We start from the raw sequence: 26,061 nt of genomic DNA, 5'->3' as shown, positions 1-26,061 counted from the left end.
ACGTAGCAGTGTACAAAATAACGGCCGCTTATTGGTGTTTTCGAAGTATCCGTGAAGAGGATTTAGACAAAGTTTTGAACGAGTAGTAGATTTGTACTAAAACAATTAGATTATTCGCTCTCGATTTCTATCACGCTCGATTTCTATCCGTGATAGAAATCTCAAGCTCATAATCTAATTGTTTAATAGATAGTGAGTAGCGTAGCCCATCGGAGGACAGCATTCGTGATAGAAGCGAACGCGAGTAGATTTGTACTAAAAGATTTAAGCCGCTTTTCATATCGTTTCGCTTTTTAACGTTCATGGGGTGTCCTACTGACGTTTAGACTTTTGAACAACAAACATAACTACCTAAAAAACATAGCACAAAATGAAGAGATAGTGAACATCACTTGAGCGACTTCAAACACTCGCAGATTTACCCCATCACAAAAAAAAAATCATTCGTTCATTCCGTGGGTAATTCTCGGCTTTCAGAAAATCATTACAAGTTCAAATTTCCTGATCGGATATCAATAATGGGAACCTTGCGTGTTAAGCTCGTAGCATTTGCAAACAACAGGTCACGCTGTATTCGTATAAGCTTGAATACTCGGACGCCTTTTTTTAATTTCATTACTTGTGAATGTGAGTGAATACATTGGAATTGGCTGTATCTCTGTTATTAAACACACTTGTTTCCCTTTTCTACTTTGAACCAGAGAGGCTTTCATGTTTGAATGCTGGAGGCTCCGTGAGCGAAACGATGGAAAACGAAAGAGTTCAGCGACAGTTACGGACATTGCAATCGTCAACTGTAGAATGTTTTAGACCGAGAAACTGTGTTCCGCCGTCAAACGTTGGTGACCTTCGAAAGGCTGGTGCAAACAAGATTTACCGTCGTGCAACTCGGGTTTGAAATCTTTGGGCAACAGGAACTGAAGATTTACCAGAAATTGTGAGATATGTGAAGGCGATTATGGTGGAAAGATATGAAGAATTTGCGTTACGGGAATAGAAATGATACAGTCTATTTACACGAAGTATTGGGAAACATGGCGAGGGGTTTGCTTAGCTGTATATTTTATAAAATTATCGAAATGAGCAGCAGTAATGCACTCAATAAAGCAGTGAATTTTATGGATCTTTTGTCTCTTATCTTCCTATTTTGTACCCAGTCCCCCGTGCTCGATCAAGTTCTTCTAGAGTGCTCAAGTGAAGTCTCCACGCTTGCCGCAAATATATCATTTCCTGCATCATGGCGCTCATTTGACACTTGAAGGAGCCTCTTTAATATGCCAGTTCCTTAGTGTCAGCCTCCACTATTCCACTATACTGTAAATATTTCGAATCAATTTTCGGACACTTCGAGTGTCCGAAATATTTTGTAAGCAATGTACTCGAAAACTTTCTTTTTAATAAGATACCTTAGGAATCACTACAGACTCAAAAGAAGTGCTAAATAGCTTTCATTTGAACAAAGGCATGAATAATAGTGCGATTCTAAAATGGAATGTCCTGATGACAGACTGTTCTGATTAGACGCAAACCAATTTTGGGAGAAGCGATTATGATGAACTGAAGTACAAACAAAGGAAATGAATTACGAGTCACCCGAAGATCTGGAAACACCGCACTCGGCACGTTTTTGAAGATTTCTCTTACGACTTTCGAAATCAACCTTTTTGTGCTATTACATCACTTGCGACACAATTTCGGACGATGTTAATTTCAGTCAAAAACGCATGCGAAAATAAAACCTTCCGAAATTTTGCAGCGTGCGAAATATTTTTCAGTACATTATAAAACTTTTAAGTAGCTCCAAAGCTCTTAGTTTTCTTTATGGAGCGAACTCTAGTTGAGACGCTGCTTGAGATACGTAATGGCTTGGTAGTATTTGTACTACGTTTTCGTCGGTGTATATTCTAAAACCTTGAAGGTGCAGTAAAACTTTCATTATCACAGATGTTCCTTCCGTCTAATTCGTGTTTTGTAGGCGCGTCTCGTTCCCTTCGGTGAGTTTGGTTAGAACCCGCTCTTATGCGGAGTTATGATACTTGAGTAAAAACAGCTTTGCAGGCGAAGTTGTTCAGTTTTCATTTGCCGTGACTGATCGACAAATTACCGTCTTCGTTCTACAAAACTCCGCGCAAGCGCAAATAAATTACTGCCTGATCATGGCGCTCATTTGACACCTATTCTGCCAGTTTTGTTTCACAAGTAGCGCGTACAACATGGAAAAAATGCTATGTTTTCTGTTATCGATACGTTAACTATGATATACCTGGAAGTCAGTTTGTAGAAAACGGGTTGACGCCCAAATCTTTCTCGAATTTCTACCAAGCTTACTACAAAACAGAATCTATGCTTTCCACACGTTCTAGCTCATCGTCACAACAAGTCCCAGTAGTAGAACTGGTTGGGATGTTTAACACGTTGAATTAACAAAGTTCAACGGCTTATTTCCGACTAGCACCCGGTCAAAGAGTCTCTTGTGGCTCCTTGGTAAAGGTCGAAGAGCGTCTCAACTGCTTACGTGGAAGGTCATACGTTCGATTAATGTTGGAAGAACAAAACAAAAAAACAAACAAAAAAATTCCAAGTAGCTTGTGTCACTTATTACAGATGAACTCCTTCAAAGCATCATTTCTATCAATAAAAGTCAAAATTATTTTGAGTGTCGCTGTAGTTATTTGTCGTGTTATTTCAGGGACATCACACAAGCATTATATCCACATATTTTTTACTTCTTTCTCCTCGTTTTCGCTACCTCATAGCTCTCGCACAGATTTGTTAGCCTGAAAAAGACCAATGAAGGTGCCGGTAATTAAGAGCCTTCCTTCCCCCAGGCGGTTTTTCTATGCCGTAGTCCCGCTGATCGGAATCATAAGATTTGTTTTTAAAACTTCTTTTTGCGAAACTTGTTATCAATTAATTACCAGCACGGCTTACTTTGATTTCCCCAGCGTGTGACGCTGCTAACCTTTTCGGTCTCCCTTGCCGCTGGGCGTTATCAGAAAAACACTTTCTCTTACAGCGTAAACCGCGCTCAAATAAACAAAGAAACAGCACCGAAAGAAAATGAGAAATTTGTCTTGCAGACTCTCTTGCAAGATATGGATCTGTGATAATCTGAGTTGCAGTGCAATTACCGTCAGACCAAGCAGATGGTATTTCTAAATTGCTCTGAACTGAACGGGAACCGCAGAACAACGAATCCCTCAATCGGCAAATAGATCTAGTAAGCGGCGTTTGTCATTGCGTTTAGACCCATAAAACAGCCGATAATGTTTTTAATTACTCGCGGCTATTTCCAAAATAAGCCGTTGTCACCGCAGAGAGTAAGTTTGGCCGCTTGCGGTTTCTTTTCCCAGTTTCGAGTACCTCCGATTGAACGTGGAAATTAGAATCGGCGTCGCCACGAGAATCCCGCGCGAATCCCGCGTATGGAAGCTTTAAGCAACGACGTCGCCGACGCCGAGGACGACTCCTAGTAAAAAATGAATTCATATTTTACCGGCAAAATTCGTGATTGTGCAGATCTGTTCGGCACACCAATGGCTCTAAAAACGTGTTCGGGCTAAATACGCAATGACAGCGTTCAATTCCAAATGGAAATACGAAAATTAATAATAATAATAATGTCTTTATTCATTTGATAAAAATACTTATCAAAAGTTACAAAGTAGCCGTTGTCGTTCTTGTTCCTTAGACTACGAAGAACTTGGTCATTTCACGTTCTTGTTTTGCAGAGGACGACAAAAAAATGTACAAAGATTTATAACGCAAGCGTACAGCCATTGTTTTGCTCATTAACCCTTTTGTTTGGCTGCGTTCTCGTTGCCGTCGTCGTCGTAGTTTGCTCAAGCTCCCTATTAATGTCTTCCTACGTGACGAATCGCCACAGTTAATTTTTTTAAAAAAATCGCCGAAGATAAGTGGCAACAAGAGAACATGATCATTATCTCTTGATGGAAATCAGGAATTCTCACACAAGACTAAGCTTTTCATAGTTTCTGTTTTCAAACCCAAGATTGCCAAGGAATCGATTAATTAATCATTTGGTCCGGTCACGTTTAAAATACAGAGGCACCCTTCGCTCGCCCACACACTCGTGTCCAGTTCTTGCTCGCGCATAACGGTGATTCTGTTTTGAAACGAGGTATTGTAGCTCATTAGGACAAGCAACACGCATAAATATCACGCGAAACACAGAACTCGGTACACCATGCTTCGACTCCCAAGGTAGGTAAGATGTTATTTTACTTTGTTTCATTATTTCATGTTCAGTTTGTAAACAACATAGGACAACTGCAAAATTGTTCTGTCGTATCATGACCAGTCAGTAAGTCTGTCCCTGAATCAGTCAGTGAATGGTTTCTTAATATCTCGAGAGCCACTAGTACTAGCAGTTCACCAAAAGCTCCCTTCTTTTTACACTGTAGACTTCCACGCCTCTACCACCAATTTACTTTACAATTCCCTTACTGAAGATAAGTCTGCCTGTCCCTTCAGAGGCACATAACAAATGCGGGGTTCCAGAAAAAAGAACGATGAGAAAGAAGACGTCCTCAGCTGGCCTTAATCCTTAGTTCTCATGTAGTGCATTGAATCCCTGATCAAGTGAAACATAACTGACTCGCTGTACCTTTGTTTGCTTTTTTTTGTTCATCGCCAAACCACCCGCACTATAATACTTACTGAATACCACATAGTACTCATACAAAGTGTCTCGCTTAATATGAATAATATAACATGTAGCTTAATATGAATTACACCCTGAAAACGAGCGATCTTAAACTCACTAACCCATGCTCAGCTTCTTAGCGTTCTACTGTGGACAATTATAGAGGCATGCGGGAAGTTGCGAAAACACGACGGAAGGTAAACACGGAAATATTATTACTCTTTTGCCGCGCTGGAAACATCTCTCCGAAAGCACTACTCTCACTTCTCGGAAACAAGAAAGTGTTTTTGAAACAATTCCAAAAAACCTTTCAGTTCCGAAACATCTTTCCCGCGCGATTAAACTTCGGCGAAACGTTTTGTTTCACAGTAATATTGCCTCCTAAACGCAAAATCTGCTTCCGAAACACGTTTCCCGGGCGGACGGATGAACTGGGAAAAATTTGTCACCACAGCAATTTTCTTTTCGAGGTACCAATTTTCTTTTCGGTGCTCGAGGCACCGCCATGCCTTTCGATTGACGGGGTTTCTTGGAATAAAGAAACCGAAATAGCATTTTCTTCGTAAACCACATGTTGGATGTTTATCTTACATTAGTTTATAAGAGTTCGTGAGATATTGGTTACCCACGGCTTGAAAAATCGATCCCGCAATATTTTTATTTGTCACGTTTGTCTTTTGGTTCAATTTGGGAGGTATTCAGCTTCATTACAGCTCAAAATACCTTAGCTTTAGGTACTAAGGGCAGAGTAAAATTTAGCCCCCGCAAAATGACAAAAACGTTCGTTTTTAAGTTTTATAATTTAACAGAAAATGCCAGTCACGTCCCGATTTAAAAAAAAAAACAACAACCAGCTGTTGTCTATTGTACTTACTGGTAAACCACATGGAAATAGCACCTTTGTCGCGAATGCAACATCTCACGCGTTTCTGCTATACTGGCTAAAAACAAACCGCGCGGGATGTTGGAAAGACACGAAAAGTTCTTCCATCGTTTTTGTTGCTCTCGCGAGACTGGCGCAGAAAAAGACAAGATCAGGCAACAAGGCTCGCGTTTATACTGGTTGCCATGAACATTTCGGCTAATTTTCACTAAAGATACCAACACCTAACGGATAAATGGCGTTTCTTTATCATACAAATAGCTATTGACAGAAAGTCTGCCCTCCCGGGGTACTTCCAGAAATATTGGGCGGGGGGGCATGCGGCGAGCCTCTTGAAATCTTTACCCTATTTTACACTTCAACAATAAGTTGCGATTTTCCTCAGCATATTTCAGACAAGACCCAAAATTTGATGCATTATTTCAGACCTGACTACGCCACTGTGGCGCCCGTTGCGGTATGTACACGGTTAGTGTAAACCTAATTTGAGCTGAACGTTCTCGATGTTGATAGTCGTAATTACAATGATAAAGAAGTAGCTTCTTCTAAAAATATACTTATTCAAAACCAAAGCGCACAAACCATACAATATTTCAGACCAAAGGTCTCAAAGACCATACCCTATAAATAGCCTTTATAGCCCATATAAGGGAGTACCCCACCGGACTGCCGTTAGTTCTCTAACTGGAGCTTGTTCTACAGTCCTTTAAACTTCCACATGAAACATAACAAGACAAGAAATATATTGCAATCACTTGCGATAATTTTACAGTTTGAGCTTCTAACTGACAGAGAGGAACAAGCCGAAAATATAGACGTAAACACGCACAGCGATGATTCTAAAACTCAAGGTGAGGTTTTGTATTTCGGAATTTTCAAGTTTGTGCTGTGAAACGAAACCACGTGATGAACTAATAAGGAAATCCTGATCGATTGTTTGATGGGTTTTTATCGTTTCCCGCAAAAGCAACAAGACGGCAATGGTCACTTGAAACAAAATCTGACAAAGTCGTTAAGCGATGTTTGATAGTCAAGTACCGCGACTCGGCTGGGCGATATTCAGTTTAGAGCAATTCTTTTTCAGAATAAAAAAAAAAGATTATGTCTAAACAGAACTCTACAAATTTAATCCAAAGGTACGTCCCATGGCCAAGTAAACACAAAACAAACCGACTCTATTTAGAACAGCCCGCTTCGGCTTAGAGTGCAATTGGGTCTTTCAAAATGTAATTCAAATGATAACTGGGGTCATTAAAATTGCATAAGCTCGATTGAACAGCTCTTACAACCGTTTAAAGAAATAACAAGTCAAAGGACCAAACAAAACGTTCAACGTCATGTTTCGTGCGCGCAGCTCGGGCGATGAAACCGCAAAGTGATTTCAAAACCGGCGAATTCGTATGAAACTTTCCACTGTTTGCTTAGCGAAGGAAGGCAATCAGGCGGTCTAGACGAGCCAAGCTCTGCCGAAAGGAAGCACTTGGGCAACGATAGTCAATTTAAAAAATTTATGGGAAAATCATTCACCTTTTTGATGAACATTCCGCTCGCCCGCCGATCAACTCCCTACAGTTTTCCTTGTTAAAACTATCCAGAATTTCAAACGCGTGCCTGTGTTATTTTGAGGAAAATACCTCACGGTCAAGCAACCTTGAAGTCAGCTCGCTTTTTCTTGGCAATTTATTAATTCTTCGCTATTTTAATCCATCGGAAGAAAGCCAAAACGGGCAAATATCGGCGCCCTTTGTAGCGCACATCAATTCGATAACACGCTCTCTTAAGATAATGAGTTATTTGGGGCGCTATAAAGTTTCCTTCACTTTCTAATTCAGTGCGCCCATTTGAGTGTTTGCGGAGGAAAACGGACAAAAGAAAACGTAACTCGAGTCCGCTTGCGTCAAGATAACAGACCCATAACAGGCCAATATACCAAACCGATGAAACCATCTAAAGCAGTAACACGACTTCTCAACCTCACGGGCAACTTCCTTTACAAAGTCACGTAGCATAAAACCCTGAAAACAGCCTTTTGAGCATTACATCACCCAAGCTGCCAAACTAATTTGTTAAACAAAATCGCTCAATTTTGAAGAGCTAACAGGAATGGACAGAACAGTATTGGATAAAACGCAAAGCTTGTGAACTCGAGACACCGCGGCGTCGCCACTGCGCTCAGCAATTAATAAACTTAAAAATGCATGAATTCGCTTATTTTTTTTACTGCCATGTTACTTGAACCACTTCCACTTTCCGTGTCAGAGCGGTGTGAAATTTAATTTCGAACCCTGCGTAATTAGCCTTTTTCATTAACTTAGCGCTCTTAAAAACCTGTTCAACTGAACTGGGCGACAAATGAAGGAATTGGACTCGTCATACTTTAGCGCAACATATTTATGAGCGCAACTGCGGTGACTCATTTTAAAGCTCTTTTAAAAGTAATTTGTTTACTGAAACTGTTTTCTTTATGTTCATCATAAATTCCCGCGCGAATTTTTCCCTTGTGACGGAGTGCCAACATTTGGGTTCGATTTTCCGATGTCGAGTGAGCTCGATTAGAGTATTTACACAGAAGTTGGACGTCCAAATCTCACTTGAGAGCGAGAAAGCGAGCGTAAATTTATCCAACGACAGACCGAAGAGCGAGCAAAAATACGCGCTGAAAGCGCCTCACGCCTCTTTTAAAACCTAATGTGCCACATGTCGCGCTGTAAATGGGCGATTAAAAACTGTTGGTTTGAGTCGCTAGACAATAAATTGGCCGAATGAATATTTAGTGCATCGTCTGTTCCCGGCGACGGTGTTTATTCAAGATTTTTCATAGTACTTCTTTCCACTCCGGCCCTCGGGGTTCGATTTCACTTGCAATCAACAACGAAACACACCGTGTCAGGAGCGCTTAGCGCAGCTTATTCGCGGGATTGAAATTTCGGAACGGGTCGGAACTTGTTCACGTTAATTTCGTCGGCAATAATGTTATTTTCCTGTCGTTATTAGGGCTATTGCGGTGAAACAAAGTTTCAATTAACGACGGCTATTCACCAACGCGCGGCTTGGCTCAATTATATTTCCCAGAGCTTTATTGGAGCGGTTTTCAGCAAAGGACACTGAGCCATAAAATATTAAAATGGCTCTATGGGTAAATTGTCAAGCAAAAATATATATATATATATATATATATATATCCATATACACTTGCACTGAAAAACTTAGGTCAAAGAGAGTTACAGAAACTTTGCCTTCCACGCATTTTTGTTTGATTTTTTTAATTTTTTTTTTAGAAATGAAAACAACAGGAAAGGATACAAGCTCATCAGGGTTGGTAGCTAGTGAAATTTTGTAAAACGCATAAAATCCGCTTAGGAGAAACATTGATATTTTAATAACCTCCCTCGCGTAATGAACGACGATGAACAATCACCAAACACTGCGGAACTTTACAGCACAATGACACGGCAGAACGTAAAAGGCTCTAAGCCGGTCGGTCCGTTTTCAAGAACGATCTCTCCGTTCTCTTCGGATTATTTAATTAGCATTGCAATAAAAAACGCACAAAGAGGGCAGATAAATGAGAGCTTTCCAAGCTCCGCCTTTGCAAGTTTTAATATTTCGCACTCGGTCCCTTTGTTGAACAGCGGTGCGCTTTCAACTGGTTAAGTGAGGCATTGGATGAAGGTTCTTGTGAGCTGTTGGTAATAGACACATTTGCTCAGCCAATTTAGCCGAGTCAGCCGATTGAGGGCGTCCGAGGCACTTTGTTATTCGGGAAAAGTTAAGTTAATCCACCAGGCCAAACCATTAATGATTTTTTAATTATTTTTTGACAGATTAAGTGATTGATAGACAGAGGCGGTCCTTGTGGCGGTCAGCTTGCAGCAGAAGCAGCGGCGCGGTGCGCATTGGAACAATAACAAAAAGCACACGAGTAATATTCAACTGTGCGCATAAACAGCGACTACCCCCAAAGGAATCACCTCCTTAAGCGGTCCTGCGGTCGAGGAACACTTTAATAACAAGCTACGCGGCCGTGCTCGTCCACGGCAATGCTGAATCGACTCTAGCGCTGAATTGGACCAAACTTCACAGAGTTACTAGTAAATTTTGCCTGGACTTGCGATGAAAATTTTCTCGGCGCTCGCTTGGCCGCTGTTAGTGCTTCTTCACGCGTGGCCGAGTGTGACACTCGCGCTCGAGAAAGCTCTTGTGGAAGTTGTGATTTACGAGCATTCTTCTGGAGGGGATTACACAACGCATACTTATGAACTGGAAGGCAAGTTTTCAAACGCAGGAGCTGCCACGAGCGCCGAAGGGGACATACTTGAGGTAAGCTTTCTGCTACTTAAAATGTTCAGCGGAGGCTTTGGCTTAACACCAACCGAAGGCGAACAAATTTCTGCCACGATCAGCCACTCTTTTGCGGTTTTGTTTATCTCAATTCGCTTCGGAGAAGTTGTACTTTTGACAATATTCCTTTTTAGCGTGGGATCTTGCCGAGGGAGTATTTTCGATTTGTTTACCTAGAGCCGGTCAAAAACCCCCGCATGCATGACATATTGAAGTGCGACGCTTCACTTGTTGTTGGCTCGATTTAATGGGTACAACGATCGCTTTCATTGAAAGCCCTGGCATTGGTCTTGCCATAATTATAATTACACTCAAGTGCTGTCACGAGAGAAAACCGTTTTTGTCCGCGATCCGAGTTAATACTGCTCGCCTTTGTTGAGTACGAGCGCAATCTACAAGTGTTCATTTCACTTCACGAGAAATTTGCTCGTGGTTTCGATCGCGCGATCGCGCTCAAGATCGAGGGCAATTCTTTTATCTCTGACTAATTCCTTCCTTTCCGTTTTTGGCGATTTGGAGGCACGGCGATCGATTGTGTTTATTTTTGAAAAATACACGAGCGCTTGTATGTGTAGTAGCTTCAATGTGGACGGACGTGACTGTATTTCGCTAGCCTGTAATCAATTACCTTGAAGTTTTTTAATCGCATTGTGCTGGTTTCCGACTTGCGAGCGGCGGAATGTTTTGGTTTCGCGTGTGCGTTCCCTCGGATTTATCCAGGCTTTGCTTTATCGTTTGCTCGGGTTGAACAGCTTTAAGTATTCCTCTTAAACACGCCAATGTTTCTAAAGGAAGGGGTCGATAGGTCACTTCTGTGTACTCTCGGCAAGATTTGTCGAAGCGACATTTATTTGCATGCCGGAAATACGAAGCCTTTTGAGCTCAAGAGCGCGCTTGCCTCACTAGACAGGCAATGAATGAAGCTAATTTTCACCTCAAAAGTGCTTCCTCTTTTCTTTGCGGAACACAAGCGGCCTTGCAACCCCCTCATCATTTAATTCCTTCAGCAATGACTCCGGTAGCAAATAAAAAACAGCGAGATTCTATTCATTTGCGCGGGTTCCGCTCTAATCTCAAATCGAAATTCCGTCTGCACTTTGTAAAACTGCGATCAAAGCTTCTCGAAGCACTTGACCCGTGTGTATTGAAACCGGGTCTAGGGTCTGGAACAGCATATTATCGTTTTTGAAGATGAGTTTATGGCTATTCGGGGTTGACAGATAGGATCTTCGATGGCCAAATAGCCTGCGTGCTCGACCGAGATAAAGCCTCCTTGCTTACACAACAGACTAGTCGCTGGATTACTGGACTTTTACTAATGTTTATAGAGAACATCAATCTTTGGAATCTCCGAAATCTCAGAACTCTTCGTCGCGATTTAATTTTCTGAACCCCCCCAATAAATTCATGCTCCGCGCGCACACTGGTTCGAATCCAAAATTAATTTGTCTTTCAAAAATATCGACGCTTTATACAATTCCACTTACAGCACGCCTCGTATTCTTGTAGGGTGATGATTAGATTTTGTTCTCTGTTTCGCAAACAAAAGAGGGGCTTTACGCTAAAACCGCAAAAACCTGAAACGTGACAGAAAATGTGGCTCGCACGTCATTAAAGCAAACGAAAGCGGCGTCGACTGCCTGTGACTTCCCTTACTCTCACGAAGAGTATAATACGTTGTGTTTATTCACCGAGGGACTGCGCGCACAATACTTGCAATTACAATTCAGGCCCGACACAAAGCTTTTATTGCCGCTGGCTCAACGTAATTAAAGGAGCTAGAAGGTCTTGAATTAAAACGAGGACAATACAGTCATTTAGCGTTTTAGATCGTTATTGTTGAGGCGGCGTTTCCATAAGGGACTGGTAGTCACGATCAGTCAAGGGTTGATAGCCTTTTTAGTTTTCCACTTGAAAGCTCCTAAGTGCTGCCGTGAACCGATATACTGGATATCAAGTCTAACATTGCCGGCGGAAAATCAATTCGGAGCATGGCAAATGGAGAGTGTAGTTTGTTTTTCGGACACTGACCAGTTTAAGGCTTATCGCTTTAATAAAACCGACAATTAGGTGTAACTACTAAAATACTATAACGTTGCCTGGCTCTCACCCTTTTGAATTGTGTTATTTGGGGCGAAAAAACCCTCTTTTCTCAACGGGGCTGATCGAAATTTCATAGGACTTCTTCATTGTTAGTGACTATATTACTGCTTTTTATTGAACAAAACTTAATGAGTTGAACTCTATTAGTCGTATATCTTTTTATATCAACACAAAATACGCAAAAGTTGTCTTTCTTTCTTTCTTTTTCTTTTTTGACTTCACTTTTTGTTTTTATACAATGTAGCAAACTGCCGGTACTTAATATTTTTGTTGGTGCCTTTTTGTGTTTTCTCTTGTTTTGCACCAGACAATTCGCAGAGCGAGTAAGCGATCTAACACGTGTGTTATCTGTCCGCTAAATAGTCGCTTGGGGCGACTGTCGCACTTTTCTTCTCAAATGTTGGCCTTATAAAACAACACTAAACGGCCTCTCGCTCCGTTCATCGGAACCGCTCTATCTCTGTGGCCGGTGGTTATCGCCTCGCCAGTCATTTCCGCGTACAAATATGCAATATTTCGGCGAGCGTGGAACATCTTTTTCAAGAGTTTTATCTCTAGACTAAACTTTGTAGGGAAGCCGAGCTGATTGCTCGGACTAATTACACTAATGGCTTTTCCAGAGCGTTTTTCTCAAAGACCCTTTGACAATCGTGATTTCGGGTTTCGCGACGTTTTCCTCTGAGAAGATTAAGTCAATCAGTTCGAGTGATGTACTGATAGCAGGGAAAACAATAACACTGCTTATCAGCGCCCAGAACAACAATGTGTATCATGGCCGGTCTTTTGTTGACGGCGACGTTATTAAAAAGTTGTTCTTCTGCGCTTCCAGGGCAGGGAATTTAAGATTTTCCATCGCGGAGTCTCACAGCTGGACAAAGAGCTTTTCCAGAATTCTTAGAAAGACTGAAATGCCTGTTTTAGTATTTATAGAAGCTCTTCAAATAATTACATGGCTATCGGAATAATTGCTCGAGGGGGCTTTATTTTGAAAACAATCTTTCAAGGACGGATTTTGTTTAAGTGTGCGTGTAATGAGGACTGGAGGTGAACTTGTGCGAAGAGGAAAAACTTCGAACGCGAGCCCTTTCTCTCGAAAGCTGTACAAGTGTGTAATTTCGTAATAGCCATTTTCGCAGTTCAATTGATCCCAGAGGAAAAGTAATTGTCTACCATGGGCCTCTGCACATTTACGGCCCCTCCTGGTCAAATTAAATTTGACCTCACAATTGAACGCAAGTGCGAAGCAACCGATTCGCCCGACTGACTTTGTAATTAAACGTTCGCTTATTGCGGTTTCTGCGCCGGTTTCGCGCAAAAACCTAAAATCCAGGTCGACAGTTCGAGTTTTCTCCGTTCTCGGTGTTTTGTAATTTGAGCCGTTTTGTGAAAGACGGCATGTTGTTTCGGTGCTCGCCGTTAAAATCTTTATCAAGTTCTTATGGCTTGTTGTGTAAACATTGTTTCCGATATGTTTGTGTAACCAGGGTCCTTGATTTATTACCAATGCCATTAATTTGCTCACTTTCTTCGCACCGAAATCATGCCTGCGTGTCGAGTTCTTACGAGGTTCTACTTTTCAGATCACAAACCAACTGTGCTACTTTGAAAATTTGGAAAACTTTACGAAACAGCGAAATCTTTAACGTGCTTGGGAAAATTTCATTATCAATTTGGTCTTTTAAATTCGGTTCCTCCTTTGATTATAACCTTTGTATTAAAGTTTGCGTCACCCCTGTGTGAAGCAGCAAGGATGTTTGCGCTCGAAATGAAAATAAAATTCCGACCACCCCTCTTTTTGTGAAGTTGCAGTCCTTGATTAAAACTTTAACACCGTTTTCATTTCTTCAGCTATTTAGACAGCAAAATTAGATTTCTTGACAAAGAAAGCAATCCCTTCATTTATTTTTTTCCTTCGTTTAATATCAGTGGTTTTTGATTAACAACAGTATGGGTGCCTTTTGTGTCAAAGCTTGAACGCAGCATTCACTTAATTTAATTTAGAGAGAAAAAAATAAATAAAATAGAAAACAGTATGCATGCTTCATGGCCAATGACATGTGAAGTAGAATCAACATATAGATAACAACTTTATACTGAATTTATACTGAATTAACGTGGTCTCCATATGAAATAAAGAATGTGGCTCTAGTAAAAAATAGGGGAGAAGTCAATTTTAATTACTGGACACCAATCTTTATAATTTTCCACGAATTTTTCCTATTATTACCAGAAAAGTATGGTTAATTTGAAGAGTTTCTAAGAGACTGTGCTGCACTACAGTTGAATCTTTGCAATTAATGAAAACTGCCAGGCGCATTTTAGTCTTTAAAAATCCCTCCTTATAGGCAGAAAAATTTCTAAAACTTTGTGTATTGTGCAGGTTGCAAAACTCAGCTTGTGAAATTTTTCCCTGACAAAACTATACAACTCTCTTGTTTTGGCCCAAATCATGCAAGAGATTTTTTTCCTGTACATACGTCTCTTTTTAAAAAATAAATAAATAAATAAATAAATACAAGAGGTTTATTCGCGCTTATTTTGTATTCAGTTAAAAGAGGTGTCTGACTTTGCGATCATGTCTGACTTCACAAGGGGTACATGTAGATTACAAATTACAGTTGGACCCCGCCAATTCGAACTTGGTTATTTCAAACTCAAAATCATTTCCCTGGATTTGCCCTTCACTAATCTACTATCAGTTATTTTGAACTCCCACTATTTTAAACTATTTTTTGTTTCTCCTGAAGGCTCAAAATAGTGGGGTTCAACTGTATGTATTAACTCTTTCTGTACACAATGATATTAAAACCCTTTTTCAATCATCTCTCTACCAGATTCACCCATTGGGGCTGTGTAATACATCTGAGGATGGCGATCTTTATGAATATGGCTGGGTTGGCGTGGTCAAACTTACGCCTCCAGACAGTCTCAATGAGCCATGCTTTACGCTTGTTGAGAAGGTAAGATTGATTTTTCAAACTATGACAATTTAAAATAACTTTTTTTCCCGACCTCGTTAAGCTGTTCATTTTCTTGGGCAAAGCGTCATTTATTCAGGCTATACTGAAACTGCATTTAAAAAAATTGTTCTTCAGCAGAGTTCTCTCTCTATGAAGATAGACTTCACCAGCTTTTATATATCCCACATGGAAATGTAGATTTCATTCTCCCTCGCCAAGTTCGTCCAAATTAAAAATATTTTCTGTCTAATTTGGACTAAGAATAAAAAACAAGAGTCAAAAAGAGAAACAGAGAAAATACAGGTTGTGTAAGTTGTTTCAGGTAGAGCAAGTTATAAAGGTTCCGCTTGTTGAGAAGGTAAGATTGTTTTTTACAAACTCTGACAAAATATATTTTTTCCCAACCTTGTTAAGCGGTTCTTTTTTTTTTGGCAAATAGCCTTATTTGTTCAGGCTATACTGAAGCTGCATTTAAAAAAAATTGATCCTCAGCAGAGTTATCTCTCTACGAAGATAGACCTCAATAGCTTTTATATATCCCACATGGAAAAGTAGAATTACAAAAAAATACACACTAGCTTCAAAACAACTTATGTGTAACCTATTTTTAATTGCACTAGCTGAGTAATTTATTTACCTTTATTGCACCTTTGATAAACAGCCCTGTTTTCCAAGCTGAGCAAAGCATGCAATCAATTCCAAATTAATTCCCGCACCTGGAAGATAAAAACATCATTAAGGGTGTTGCCTTGATGCACTTACAAATCCCTGGTTAATTCCTGCCCTGGCTAATACCTCTAAAATGTGGGTGTTACCACGGTCGTGTTACAAGACTATCGATTTACATGGAGGAGAAGCATCATCCCAATTTAATGAGAAAAACATCATGAATAAATCACAGGTTTATGTAAACCATATGTGTGCCCAAAACAATCAAAAGTGTAAATGTGCCTTGCTTGAAAACATCCCTTGCACCTCCCTCTAATTACCCACTTAAGTTGTTTTCCTGTTGTAATGATTTATGTTTTAAAATCTACCATGCCTACTTGGTAGAGATTTTCCACTGGCAAGTGCATTGCAGATACAAAATTACCATAGAAAAACATTAAACAAATGAGTTGCACATGTACTTGTACAGTACAAAGTTCATCCAGTCCCACATGAGGTTATTTGACTTCATCAATGCACAAATTAAAGTTTTATTCTAATTGCTTTAATGCTTTGTTCTTCAGGTCAAAAGAGCAATGCAACGGGGAGCAACAGCTATTATATTTGATATCACAGATCATCCAGAAGCTGCAACAGAGGTAAATAACTGACAATAGACTTGATTTCTACACTAATGAGAAACTCTTTAAATTTGCTATATATATGTTGCAAAGGATGGCATGTACCATATGTCTTTCATCCCCAAGAGCACAATTCATACTGATTGCCATGTGTAGTGGAATCACGCTTTTTCTAATCTCCAAAGGAAATTAAAATTGTTTTGAAAAATAGTCTGAGAAATCAGGGGTAAAATTACAGTGTTTGACTGAGAGGAGGGAAACAATTAACTTCTGGTTTGAGTTATCAGAATTACAAATTCTCCCAAATAAAATCACACTGAATGTTGGACATCAGTAGGGGGAATAACACTTCATATCATTGCAAATAAAAGAAACAAAGGGTACTACATTCCTTTGGGATGATCTGGATCAGGTTTAGTGATCCAAGATCACTTGGACCATGGTGCATCACAAGCACCAGTGAATCTTTGGCAGGGAGTGATTCATCAGGGTTTTTTTTTAACACATCAGGGGCCCATTTCTCAAAGGTCCCGAAAAGCTGTAGCAAAATCTCAAATCTCATGATTACAGAGCTGTTTTATTCACTAATTATATAGCAGTCAGTTAATCCAGTATTGTCAGCACAGCTATTATCCTTTAATTTCTGAAAACTGTCCAATTTGGGATTTAATTTGGACAGTTTTCAATAAGGACTTTGGGTAAAAATGCAGAAACTGTCCAATTTGGGAAAAAATAGGACAGTTTGTCTCAGCCAATGAAATTAAGCTATTAACCTTCCGAAGATTATCGAAGGCCACACGAAACCTTGCGAAGATTTCCAAAGATCACCCGAACGCTTCCGAAGATTTCTGAAGATCCCCCGAACACTTCCGAAGATTTCTGAAGATCACCCAAACAATTCCAAAGACTTCTGAAGATCACCCAAACACTTCCAAAGATTTCCGAATATCACCCGAACATCTCTGAAGATTTCCAAAGATCACTTGAGTACTTCTGAAAATCGCCCGAACACTTTCAAAGATTTCCGAGGATCACCTGAAGATCATGCGAACACTTCCCAGGATTTCTGAAGACTTGTGACAATCTCCGGCAATCTCTGAAGATCACCGGATATTTTCAAAGCTTTCCCAAGTTTCGGAAGATCAAGGGCCCAGTCTGTTTTTCTTCAGAGACAGTTACTGTAGTTTTCCTTGCAAAGCTGTATTACCTCACAAGCTATATAATTAATAAGTAACAGGACTACATGCTTGTCCAATTTGGAAATAATTGGATTCAAAAAATTCCTCAGACAGCCAAATTGGACTTGGCCTGCAGCCTCGTCCAATTTTGGCTGTCCTCGCAATTTTTTTTCATCCAATTATTTCCAAATTGGACAGCATGTAGTCCTATTACATATACATATTCTAAATATGAACAGAGGTTCTCTTCATACAAGACGTTTCAGGTGTACACACCTCTCTGTTTTTAGATACAGATTAACTAAAAATGGCTTTGTGCGCCAGAAAAGCTGCAGGGCTCTCGAGAAACCGGCCCCATGATCCGAATGATCTTTGATCATTGATCCTAATCCAGAAAATCCTAAAAGAATGCATCCTTAATGAAACTATTAACAGCTCTGTCCAATGCTCCAAATCATAAATTTTGTGCTCACATGACATAGAAGAGATTCTGATTTTCCTGTGGCATTGATCAAACAAACACCCACTTGGCCGGGTTTACAGGATGATAAACCACAATCATAAATATTACATCAACAGAGGTTTAAGTCATTAAACCCATCGTGTGTCCTAGCATAGGGTGTCCAGTTTCAATACGTATCTGTTTCTTGCTAACAAATTACACTTTTCCATGTTTGCATTAATACAGTTTCAATTTTTTTTCGAAAGTATGTGTCTTCTATGATTAAGTTGTCACTTGTAGAGACCTTTAAATGAGTCCATTTGACTACCTGTGTCGTATTTGCATCAAATAAGTTTCAGTGTTTTGACAGGACTTAGTTATAAGTTTAGCCGTGCGTTAATTAGTTGTATTTGAGGTCTGTACACCATAACAGTTCTATGATGTTTCATTTTTTTTTTGTAAACTGTGCCAATTGTTCTTCAGAGTATTTAATAATTAGGTGGGGCACCAGACATCAAGATAATTCTCTTATCGCTAATCATATCTAAACTAGGGCAACAGGAGAGTAATCATATCCTAATTCAGGTGATACTTAACTAATATTGTGATCATAAACCAAGAGGCCAAACCAACCAGTGTAACTAGTTCAACTTGTTAGATTAATAGAGGGTCATACAGGGGTATTCTCCTGATGTGTGATTAGCTGATTTTATTTTCTGTGAAACTTGAATTTAGGAAATTATGCTTTGTGATCCATGATCTGAAGGTTTTGCACGACCCGTGAGCTTGAATTATTAACCGATATTCGTGATTTCACCACTCTGTTCTATGTGATTTTGAGATGCAAGTCCTCCGAATGGTTAGAGTCGTCTATTGAGAGTGACTTAGACATGTGAATCAGCAATATGGAGCCTTGACTTAAAGTCTTAACCTTTCACAATTTAGCTTTCTTCAAACATTCTTTCTAGTGTAAGAACAGGTTATTAAAAAGAGTGTCTTACTTGCTTATTTACGTGATTCGGGAAAACAAAATTCTATATCCATGATCCTCTATTTTTTCTGTTCGTGAACCATGCCAGAGAACCCCTTGTCTGACTCTCTTACAGCCAAGGGTAAGTGACTGAAGAAAATTTCTCAGTGTCATTCAACAATAGCGTCTAACTTTGTACCAGCTGAAAGATAGGACTGTGACATGTGGCTTATATGTAACATGTTCATCCCTTGAACAAGTACTGTTAATCACGTTTAACCATGTTTATGTCATATTCTTTGTGTAGGCAGCGGAGCGGTCTGGGTTTGAGCCCTGGCCAGGGACATTGTGTTGTGTTCTTGGGCAAGACTCTCTTACAGTGCCTCTCTCCACTCAGGTGTATAAATGGGTACTAGCAAATTTAATGCTGGGGCGTTACCCTGCGATGGACTAGCATCCCATCCAGAGGAGGGTAAAAATACTCCTACTGTGGTTGTGCCATATGCTACAGAAACCGTAGATAAGTGCCAGCCTGATGGGCCACTTGGCTGGTACGCAGACTTGACCTTATGTCTTATTCTTTTTTTCTTTTTTTTTTCAGTTAAATGCTGCAACTGACAAAAGTGAACGACCTGTGGTGATAATGGATGGAAAGAATGCCAAGAAGTTGATGAATATTGTAAAAAAGTAAGTGAAATGGGTCAATAAATTTTAGTACATAATAAATGATAAATTTAAACTGCCCAACTGCTGAAACATTTTATGATACTTAATATTCACAACATTATTATTATCATGCAACATATTAAAGCATGAGGGTTAAGTACTTCGTAAATGAGTTAACAGGGCCGTAGCCAGAAAAAAATTATGGCCGAGGCAATGTCCATCACAAAATTATGACCGAGGCAATGTCCATGGTTTAATTCTCTTTCTAAGTAATAAGGGGGTTTATGATGACAAAAACAACAAAAAGCAATGTTCGAGACAAATGCCTCAGTATGAATCTTACTTGCTACCACCCTGGTTAACATTCAAATAGCTGGCTGCCCTTCATCGGCAAAAAACACAACAGGATTTGGGTTAAGTTCAAGTACAATATCTATGAGAAAAAGAAAACATTTCCTGTATTTTCTCAACTGTGCGAAGTTGTCCCAACATCACAAGTGCTTCTATACTTCTACAGAAACAGAGACAAAGTACTTTCTAGAAACAAACACAAAGTATTTTCTTTACACTGTATCTTAAAAACAGTTAGCTTGAAGAAAACATTTTTTCTATAGAGTTATGGAAACATGGTTTAAGCTAATTTACTAGTGTTTTGCGAAGCTATTTTCTAAATATAAATATATTAATGTAGGTACAAGAAGAGTGTACATATGAATATTTTTTTTCAAGATGGTCCATAGATTTGTGGGGATATATCTTAGTGATCAAGTTCTAGTTTTTCAAAGAGTGGATAACACTATCTATCGGATAAACCACAATCTAGTACATTTTGTAGAAAGCTATGCAGTTTTAATAACATTTTGCCACTTCATATTGATTTATCTAGTAAATAGCATTACACATCCTTTGATTGACCAGGACCGGTGTTGAAAATCCTTTGTTATCATAAACAAGTTAATTGCCATTGATATATTATTTAAAGAGACTAAACCAGGTTTAGTGTTTGTTTCCTTGCATGGTGATTTCTGTTATGCTGCTTTTTCTCTGACATTTACTTCTACTCCCTTAACAGCCAAAGAGTTTCAAGGGCAAGAATTCAATACAGTGTGGCAGGCTACACTCCTCAGGTATGACTGGATTGCTTTGCCTTTGAATGATATTAATTTTGCCATTAACACAGTGACAATGATTAGGCATTATCATATTTTCTTCATTTTCATTGGCTCAAGAGCCCACCAAGTGACCTGCAAATAACTGCCTGCAAATAATGGCATATTCATGCACATTACTGTCTAAATGTGTTTTCCCGCAAATAATATTCGGCTTGTACATGGTCGCAACCATGCTCTTGGGTGAAAAATGGCAGATCGCTTCCCTGAGCCATGAGAGTGATTTAAATATGATTCAAACAAACCTGGTGATCAAATGATGAAAAATTATTGAACCCAGTTATTGCAAGATATCATGATTTGTCAGCTTATTGCAGATCAACTATTTGCTTGAGTCTTTGGCTTTGGCAAATACTTGATCTACCTGCCCCTGACAAATCATGATATTTTGCTCAAGATTTTCCAATAATTGTTAACATTATTTGCAGCTAACCTTTCCTTTCTTTTATAGAGAGCCTCCAATGAATACTTTGACATGGTTATCTTCATGACTTTTTTCATTCTGGTCTCTATCATCTGTTTTATCTTACTCTTAAAGGTAGGCTTAAAGGTTAATTAGCTTTTCAAACTAATATTTATTTTTGAATTTTGAATATTTATTTTTGAATTTATGTGAATAGTGGCCATGCCCAGTTCCACAGCAGATTGTGTAGTTCCATAAAATATCCATACCTTCCCCAGAGAAGGGATTTTTTCTAAGACCCCCCACCCCACCCCTCTGGAAACTCATACATTTTGCAACATTTTTTGGCCTTACAGAACCCCAACCCCCTACCCCCAGGAAATTCCACTCCCTTCTGTGGGGTACTATGAATATTGTCTGGAACTGCACAATGTCACTCAACATTTTAGCCAAGGAAACAAAACCTTGCTTCAGATAATAATTGGAAGATTTGAAATAAGATTTTGAAAATCAGGATTCCACTGTAATAGGTACTTTGAAATACATGTATGCCTCATCAGCTTTCTAGAAATGAGAATCCCAACTCTGGTTTAAACAACATAGAGCTGTCAGGTTTTAAATCAACAGTAATTGCAAGTTATTTCCTTTTTTATAGATTAAATGGAGACAAAAGCAAAAGGAGGTAGGAATCATAATTTTAACTGTTTGTGCTGTAAATGCTAATCTTAGCAATTAATATTTCCTTTGTTTTTCTTTTGAAGATACCTTTTCCATCACTGTACATGACTTTGTATAATTTGACATTTTTAGTTAAAATGAAATTTTGTACCATTATTTCCCATATCAGGGCCATAGCCACAAAACTGAGGCAATGTCCATGGAGAAATTATTGCTGACGTAATGTCTATGGTTAAATTCTCATCCCAGGTTTCTAGGGTGTTTATGATGACTATAGACAACAAAAAATGAAAACAAAAATACTTGCCAAATGCCTTGGTTTACTTGTTACTAGCTATAGCCCTGCACACGTATTTCACATGCCAAATTACCGTAAGATCGATGTGATAAATTTATTTTAAGTCCTACAATATTTATGACAATAGAATGTTGGTAACAGGGATCTCTATCTCAAATCAGACCATTTTATTAACTGTTGTCCCAAACTAAAATTGGACATAAAAGTCCAAGATCTCACACAATAAAGCCTTATTTCAGAGTGCAACAAATCATTGCCTTCTATTGACCTTTGTGTGCTTACTTTTTCTTGTTATAGTCCTCTCTCACAAGAATGGCTTTACATGCATTATCAAGAATGGAGACTAGGAAGTACCATGTAGAGTCATCAGATTCGTCAAGTACACGAGAAGAAAATGGCAACATTAGCGACACTGAGAGTACACTGTCAGCACAGTCTGATGGAACCAATTCCAAGTGTGTTATATGCTTAGAAAAATTTAAAGATGGCCAGGTAAATTACATGTTCCTTTTTATACGTAATATCAAAATTTAGCTTATAGTAAGTCCTCAGCTTGGCTTTGCATACCTTTAATGGTTCATGAAAAGCAGTGGTGTTACGGTGTCATCACCACAATTAAAATTTTCTGACAAGCATCGATGTCCCTCTCCCCGGGATTTGGGTCTGTGTGAAGGGTTTAGGTTAACTTAGGGAAAGGATTAGTTTAAAGGATTAAGGATAATTACCTTTAAATGGTAGGAAACCTGAAAATAACAGTTCAGTAAGACAGAAAAACACCAAAGACATAATGATAAACCATAAGGGAACAAGGATGGCTAAGGATAAAGAACATTAACACAGATTACAAACGACAAATTTGAACACTTGAGGCTGAACGTTTCAATATGCGCAAACCGTGACTGAGCTCCTTTAAGTTAGCTTAGAGTTTGAGTTAGTCAAGTGTTGGTGCATTCTTAGGGTTATCTGATGTTGGATTGTATGGTCCCATTCATAAGTGAACATCTACATACACAATGTGGACCATTATAAGTGAAAAAAGCACACATTTTAAAAATGCTTCAGATCCTCTCAAAATGTTGCAAAAAAATCAGTTAAGAAAAGAAAGCTTCAGTGGAAATCTTGTTTCTGAAATTCCTTTGAAAGTAAGTTTACATGCCCGTGTCCCATAGCCGTGCAGAGAGAACATAATTTTAAAAAGCCAGCAACTGTAAAGCAAGGCTAGCATCTAATGGTCAGTTTTTAAACCAGTGTGTACGGTTTTTGACTCAGTTCTCAAGTGCTTTTTCCTAACCCTATAAACCTTGTTCCTTTTCCAGGATGTCAGAATAGTTCCCTGTCGGCATGAGTTTCACAAAGATTGTGTAGACCCGTGGCTGTTATCAAATTACACATGCCCCTTGTGTATGCTCAATATAGTAGGTAAGGAAGACATGGGTTCAGTTTTACCTCTATGTCACCGTAAATAACGTGTAAACAGTACTTTTGTGAGTATGTCACTTACTTTTCTTGCAATAAAACAACACGTGCGGTCCGCCATCTTTGAATTTTTACGCCAGCAAAGAAGCCTTGCTATTGGCTGATTTTCTTCCAATGCGCGCTACCGTTTTATCGGAGACGCAAGGCGTGCAAAGTCGCAAACGGAGTCTCAAGAATTTTGCGATAACATCTAGACTCTATGGTCTATGGTTGTTTTCCTGACAGCTCTTCGTTTGTTCTTTTTTCAGAGAGAGAGGGGACAACAAATAAGCCAAGGAGAGCTCGTCATTGGTTTACAAGACGTTGCGGGAGATGTCTGTCTAATACGGATAGCATTCGTTCATCAATGAGTAGTATAGCGCAATACATACCCGAAACTCCAACACACAATTCAACGCAAAATTTATCCACTGGCGCCGATAGCAATGAAAGCAATTCTCAGTCATGTACAGTAGTGAACTTATCGTCTTCGCAAGGACAATTAGAAAGGAATAGTATATCTCTACAAGAACTGAGAACGGACTCCGAAAATCGCGCTTCATCAGCGTCTCTAAGGAGTGTTAGTTCGCAAGGATATATGTCACCATACGAGGAAAGAAAAAGTTACACCCACCAGGTTGTGGTAGTGGCTCCAATTACAGGTAAGCTTTTCTCCCTTTTGATCTTTTTTAGACCCCGGTTGTTCGAAGGCTGGATAACGCTATCCACCGGATAAATCGCTATCCACTGGATAAGTTTTAAGAAAGCAAAACACGCTATCCGCTGGATAGTGATTTATCCGAAGTATAGCGTTATCCATCTTTTGAACATCCCGGGCCAGAAGGGGGTTATATCTAATCCCCAACAAGAGTTAAATCAGCTTACTTTGAAGCTTTCACATTACTTTGGAGTTATAAAACCACATGGGAAAGGATACATGTATACGAAAAATCATGAATAACCTCTAGATATAAAGGAGCATGACCCTAGGCAGCCTTCATAAGCTGTCCTCTTTGATAAGGAAGTTCGGATGCAATGAACGTGTGTATTGCATTACAAACTGAAACAAAAAAAATGAAATTTAAGTTCAAGTAACACCATCCTTTGTCTCGCAAAATTACCTAGTTTATAAGTAAGCAGTGCGAGATAAGGCATTTTGAAGTCGGGGATGGAAATTAAACCTGTTAACTTCTTACTTAATCCTATCCATACTAAAGCTGATACTTGAGTTCTAGCCTCTTCCACGCGTTCAGGTAGTTGGTGCGTTGTGCGAAAAAAACAAAAAGCGGAGCGAAATACAGGAGAGAGGGTTGGTGCGAGGTGCTTCTCCCCTCTTTTTTCGTGTGCCAATTTTCGCCCTGCGCCCCAACTAACTAAGCGCCTGGAAGAGACTACTTGACTTTGTTCGTGGATTCTCAGTTTGGATGTGTGCATTGACGCAAATTTTAAATTCCTGTACGTAACTATATTTGTGTTCTTTGTCTTCGCAGCCGACATGCTGGATGTGTCGCAAGAGGACATAGTATGACCCACTACTCTGTACGTGCAGCCGAATCAGGACAATGAGGCTGCGCTTTTTAACAAAGAGGAAAGAAAATTTATTAGCAGAACGCTTAGTTGTAAATATACAGAGTACATTGGACTATAAATCTATTTTCGGAGTTCTTTTTTTCCTGATCCATCTTATTTAATAGATTTAACATTGACGAATTTGAATTGCTTATATGGAGAAAAATTAAAGTTATCTTTTGCTTTAACATGCTTTTATTTATTCGTGTCCCGGGATGGTACTCCCTGACGTTTTGATTGGCGATAAGTGGCCCGAACCCTGAAACCTGTACTCTATTTCCGACCAAAATCTGTGATTTTCCATAGCCTATTTCAGACCTGAGCCAAAAATCAATACCAAGTTTCGGACCTCTAAAATTACTACACGGCTCTATTATATGAGGCAGTCAACCAGAAATGGTTTTCATCTGCGTAAACATTTGAGAACGGTAACAATGTTGGCGCGAAAAAATAGTTCCTTGTAAACAAAATGTCCAGTGCCAAGCCAGAGTGAAAAACATATCCAATTTCAGACCAAAATGGTAATAAAAAAAATTCAGACTAAAACAGCTAAAAACCCTACCCTTTGGGGAAGCCCACACCTATATTAATAGCCTATATAGGGGAGTACCCCGGGATTAGTGTACGCGCGTAGCAGTCTCGGAAAAGCGTTGTGCTAGTTAGTACTGTTATCACGGCTCAAAGGAATCATGTTTAACGTTTGAGAGTAACGGCAGGAAAAGTTTTGTTTCTTGCGCAAAGCCAGCAACCGGCGATCAAGCTCTACTTTATTTCCCAATCCGAGGGTAGGTGTGCCAGGCGTTGTTAGTTGGGGAGCAGTCCGAAAAACAGTTTAAGAAAAAAAACAGTGGCGTGGGTTAGGGCGCTTTCCTGCACCATTCTACTCCCCTAACCCTGAGTTTTTCCCATGCCGCTTTTGGCGCTGCTTTCCAACTAACCAAACGACTAGAACAGACTAGTAAAGAAGAGGAACAAGAATTAGGGCCAGGCG

General features: G+C 39.5%; 2 protein-coding genes and 1 long non-coding RNA gene across 5 annotated transcripts in view; 2 read left to right on the top strand and 1 right to left on the bottom strand.

Annotated features, from left to right (window-relative positions):
• The window catches only part of LOC110047615 (RING finger protein 215-like), a 10,376-nt gene extending 9,253 nt beyond the window's left edge, over nt 1-1,123 (top strand). The window contains exon 11 of the mRNA XM_089279573.1: nt 702-1,123. Coding sequence (XP_089135699.1) covers nt 702-898 — 197 coding nt within the window. The 3' untranslated portion in view covers nt 899-1,123. The remainder of the gene's footprint in view (nt 1-701) is intronic.
• LOC149097532 (uncharacterized) overlaps nt 1-23,603 on the bottom strand; it is a 29,766-nt gene extending 6,163 nt beyond the window's left edge. The window contains exons 1-2 of the long non-coding RNA XR_016204168.1: nt 23,548-23,603; nt 15,591-15,669 (exon numbers count right to left, since the gene is read on the bottom strand). This is a non-coding gene — a long non-coding RNA (uncharacterized LOC149097532). The remainder of the gene's footprint in view (nt 1-15,590; nt 15,670-23,547) is intronic.
• Nucleotides 4,132-25,258, top strand: LOC110047614 (E3 ubiquitin-protein ligase ZNRF3-like). 3 transcript variants are annotated; one of them, XM_020753363.2, is made up of 14 exons: nt 4,138-4,224; nt 4,425-6,400; nt 8,828-8,864; nt 9,374-9,869; nt 14,828-14,953; nt 16,186-16,260; nt 19,434-19,519; nt 20,571-20,625; nt 21,119-21,205; nt 21,726-21,752; nt 22,344-22,538; nt 23,363-23,465; nt 23,771-24,163; nt 24,992-25,258. In XM_020753363.2, exons 4-14 carry the CDS (start codon nt 9,663-9,665, stop codon nt 25,027-25,029), a joined length of 1,392 nt encoding a protein of 463 aa, XP_020609022.2. In that variant the 5' UTR covers nt 4,138-4,224; nt 4,425-6,400; nt 8,828-8,864; nt 9,374-9,662; the 3' UTR covers nt 25,030-25,258. The 3 variants fall into 3 exon arrangements, with proteins under 3 accessions (XP_089135697.1, XP_020609022.2, XP_089135696.1); XM_089279570.1 differs by lacking the exon at nt 4,425-6,400 and having other exon boundaries at nt 4,140-4,224; XM_089279571.1 differs by lacking the exons at nt 4,425-6,400; nt 8,828-8,864 and having other exon boundaries at nt 4,132-4,224.
• The last annotated feature ends 803 nt before the right edge of the window (nt 25,259-26,061 follow it).

The sequence above is a fragment of the Orbicella faveolata genome, unplaced genomic scaffold (assembly GCF_042242905.1).
Source record: "Orbicella faveolata isolate gen_17 unplaced genomic scaffold, um_ofav_v1 contig_47, whole genome shotgun sequence".
Taxonomy (NCBI): Eukaryota; Metazoa; Cnidaria; class Anthozoa; order Scleractinia; family Merulinidae; genus Orbicella; species Orbicella faveolata.
Note: the sequence above shows the minus strand (reverse complement) of the source record. Positions and strands in the feature narration are given on the sequence as shown.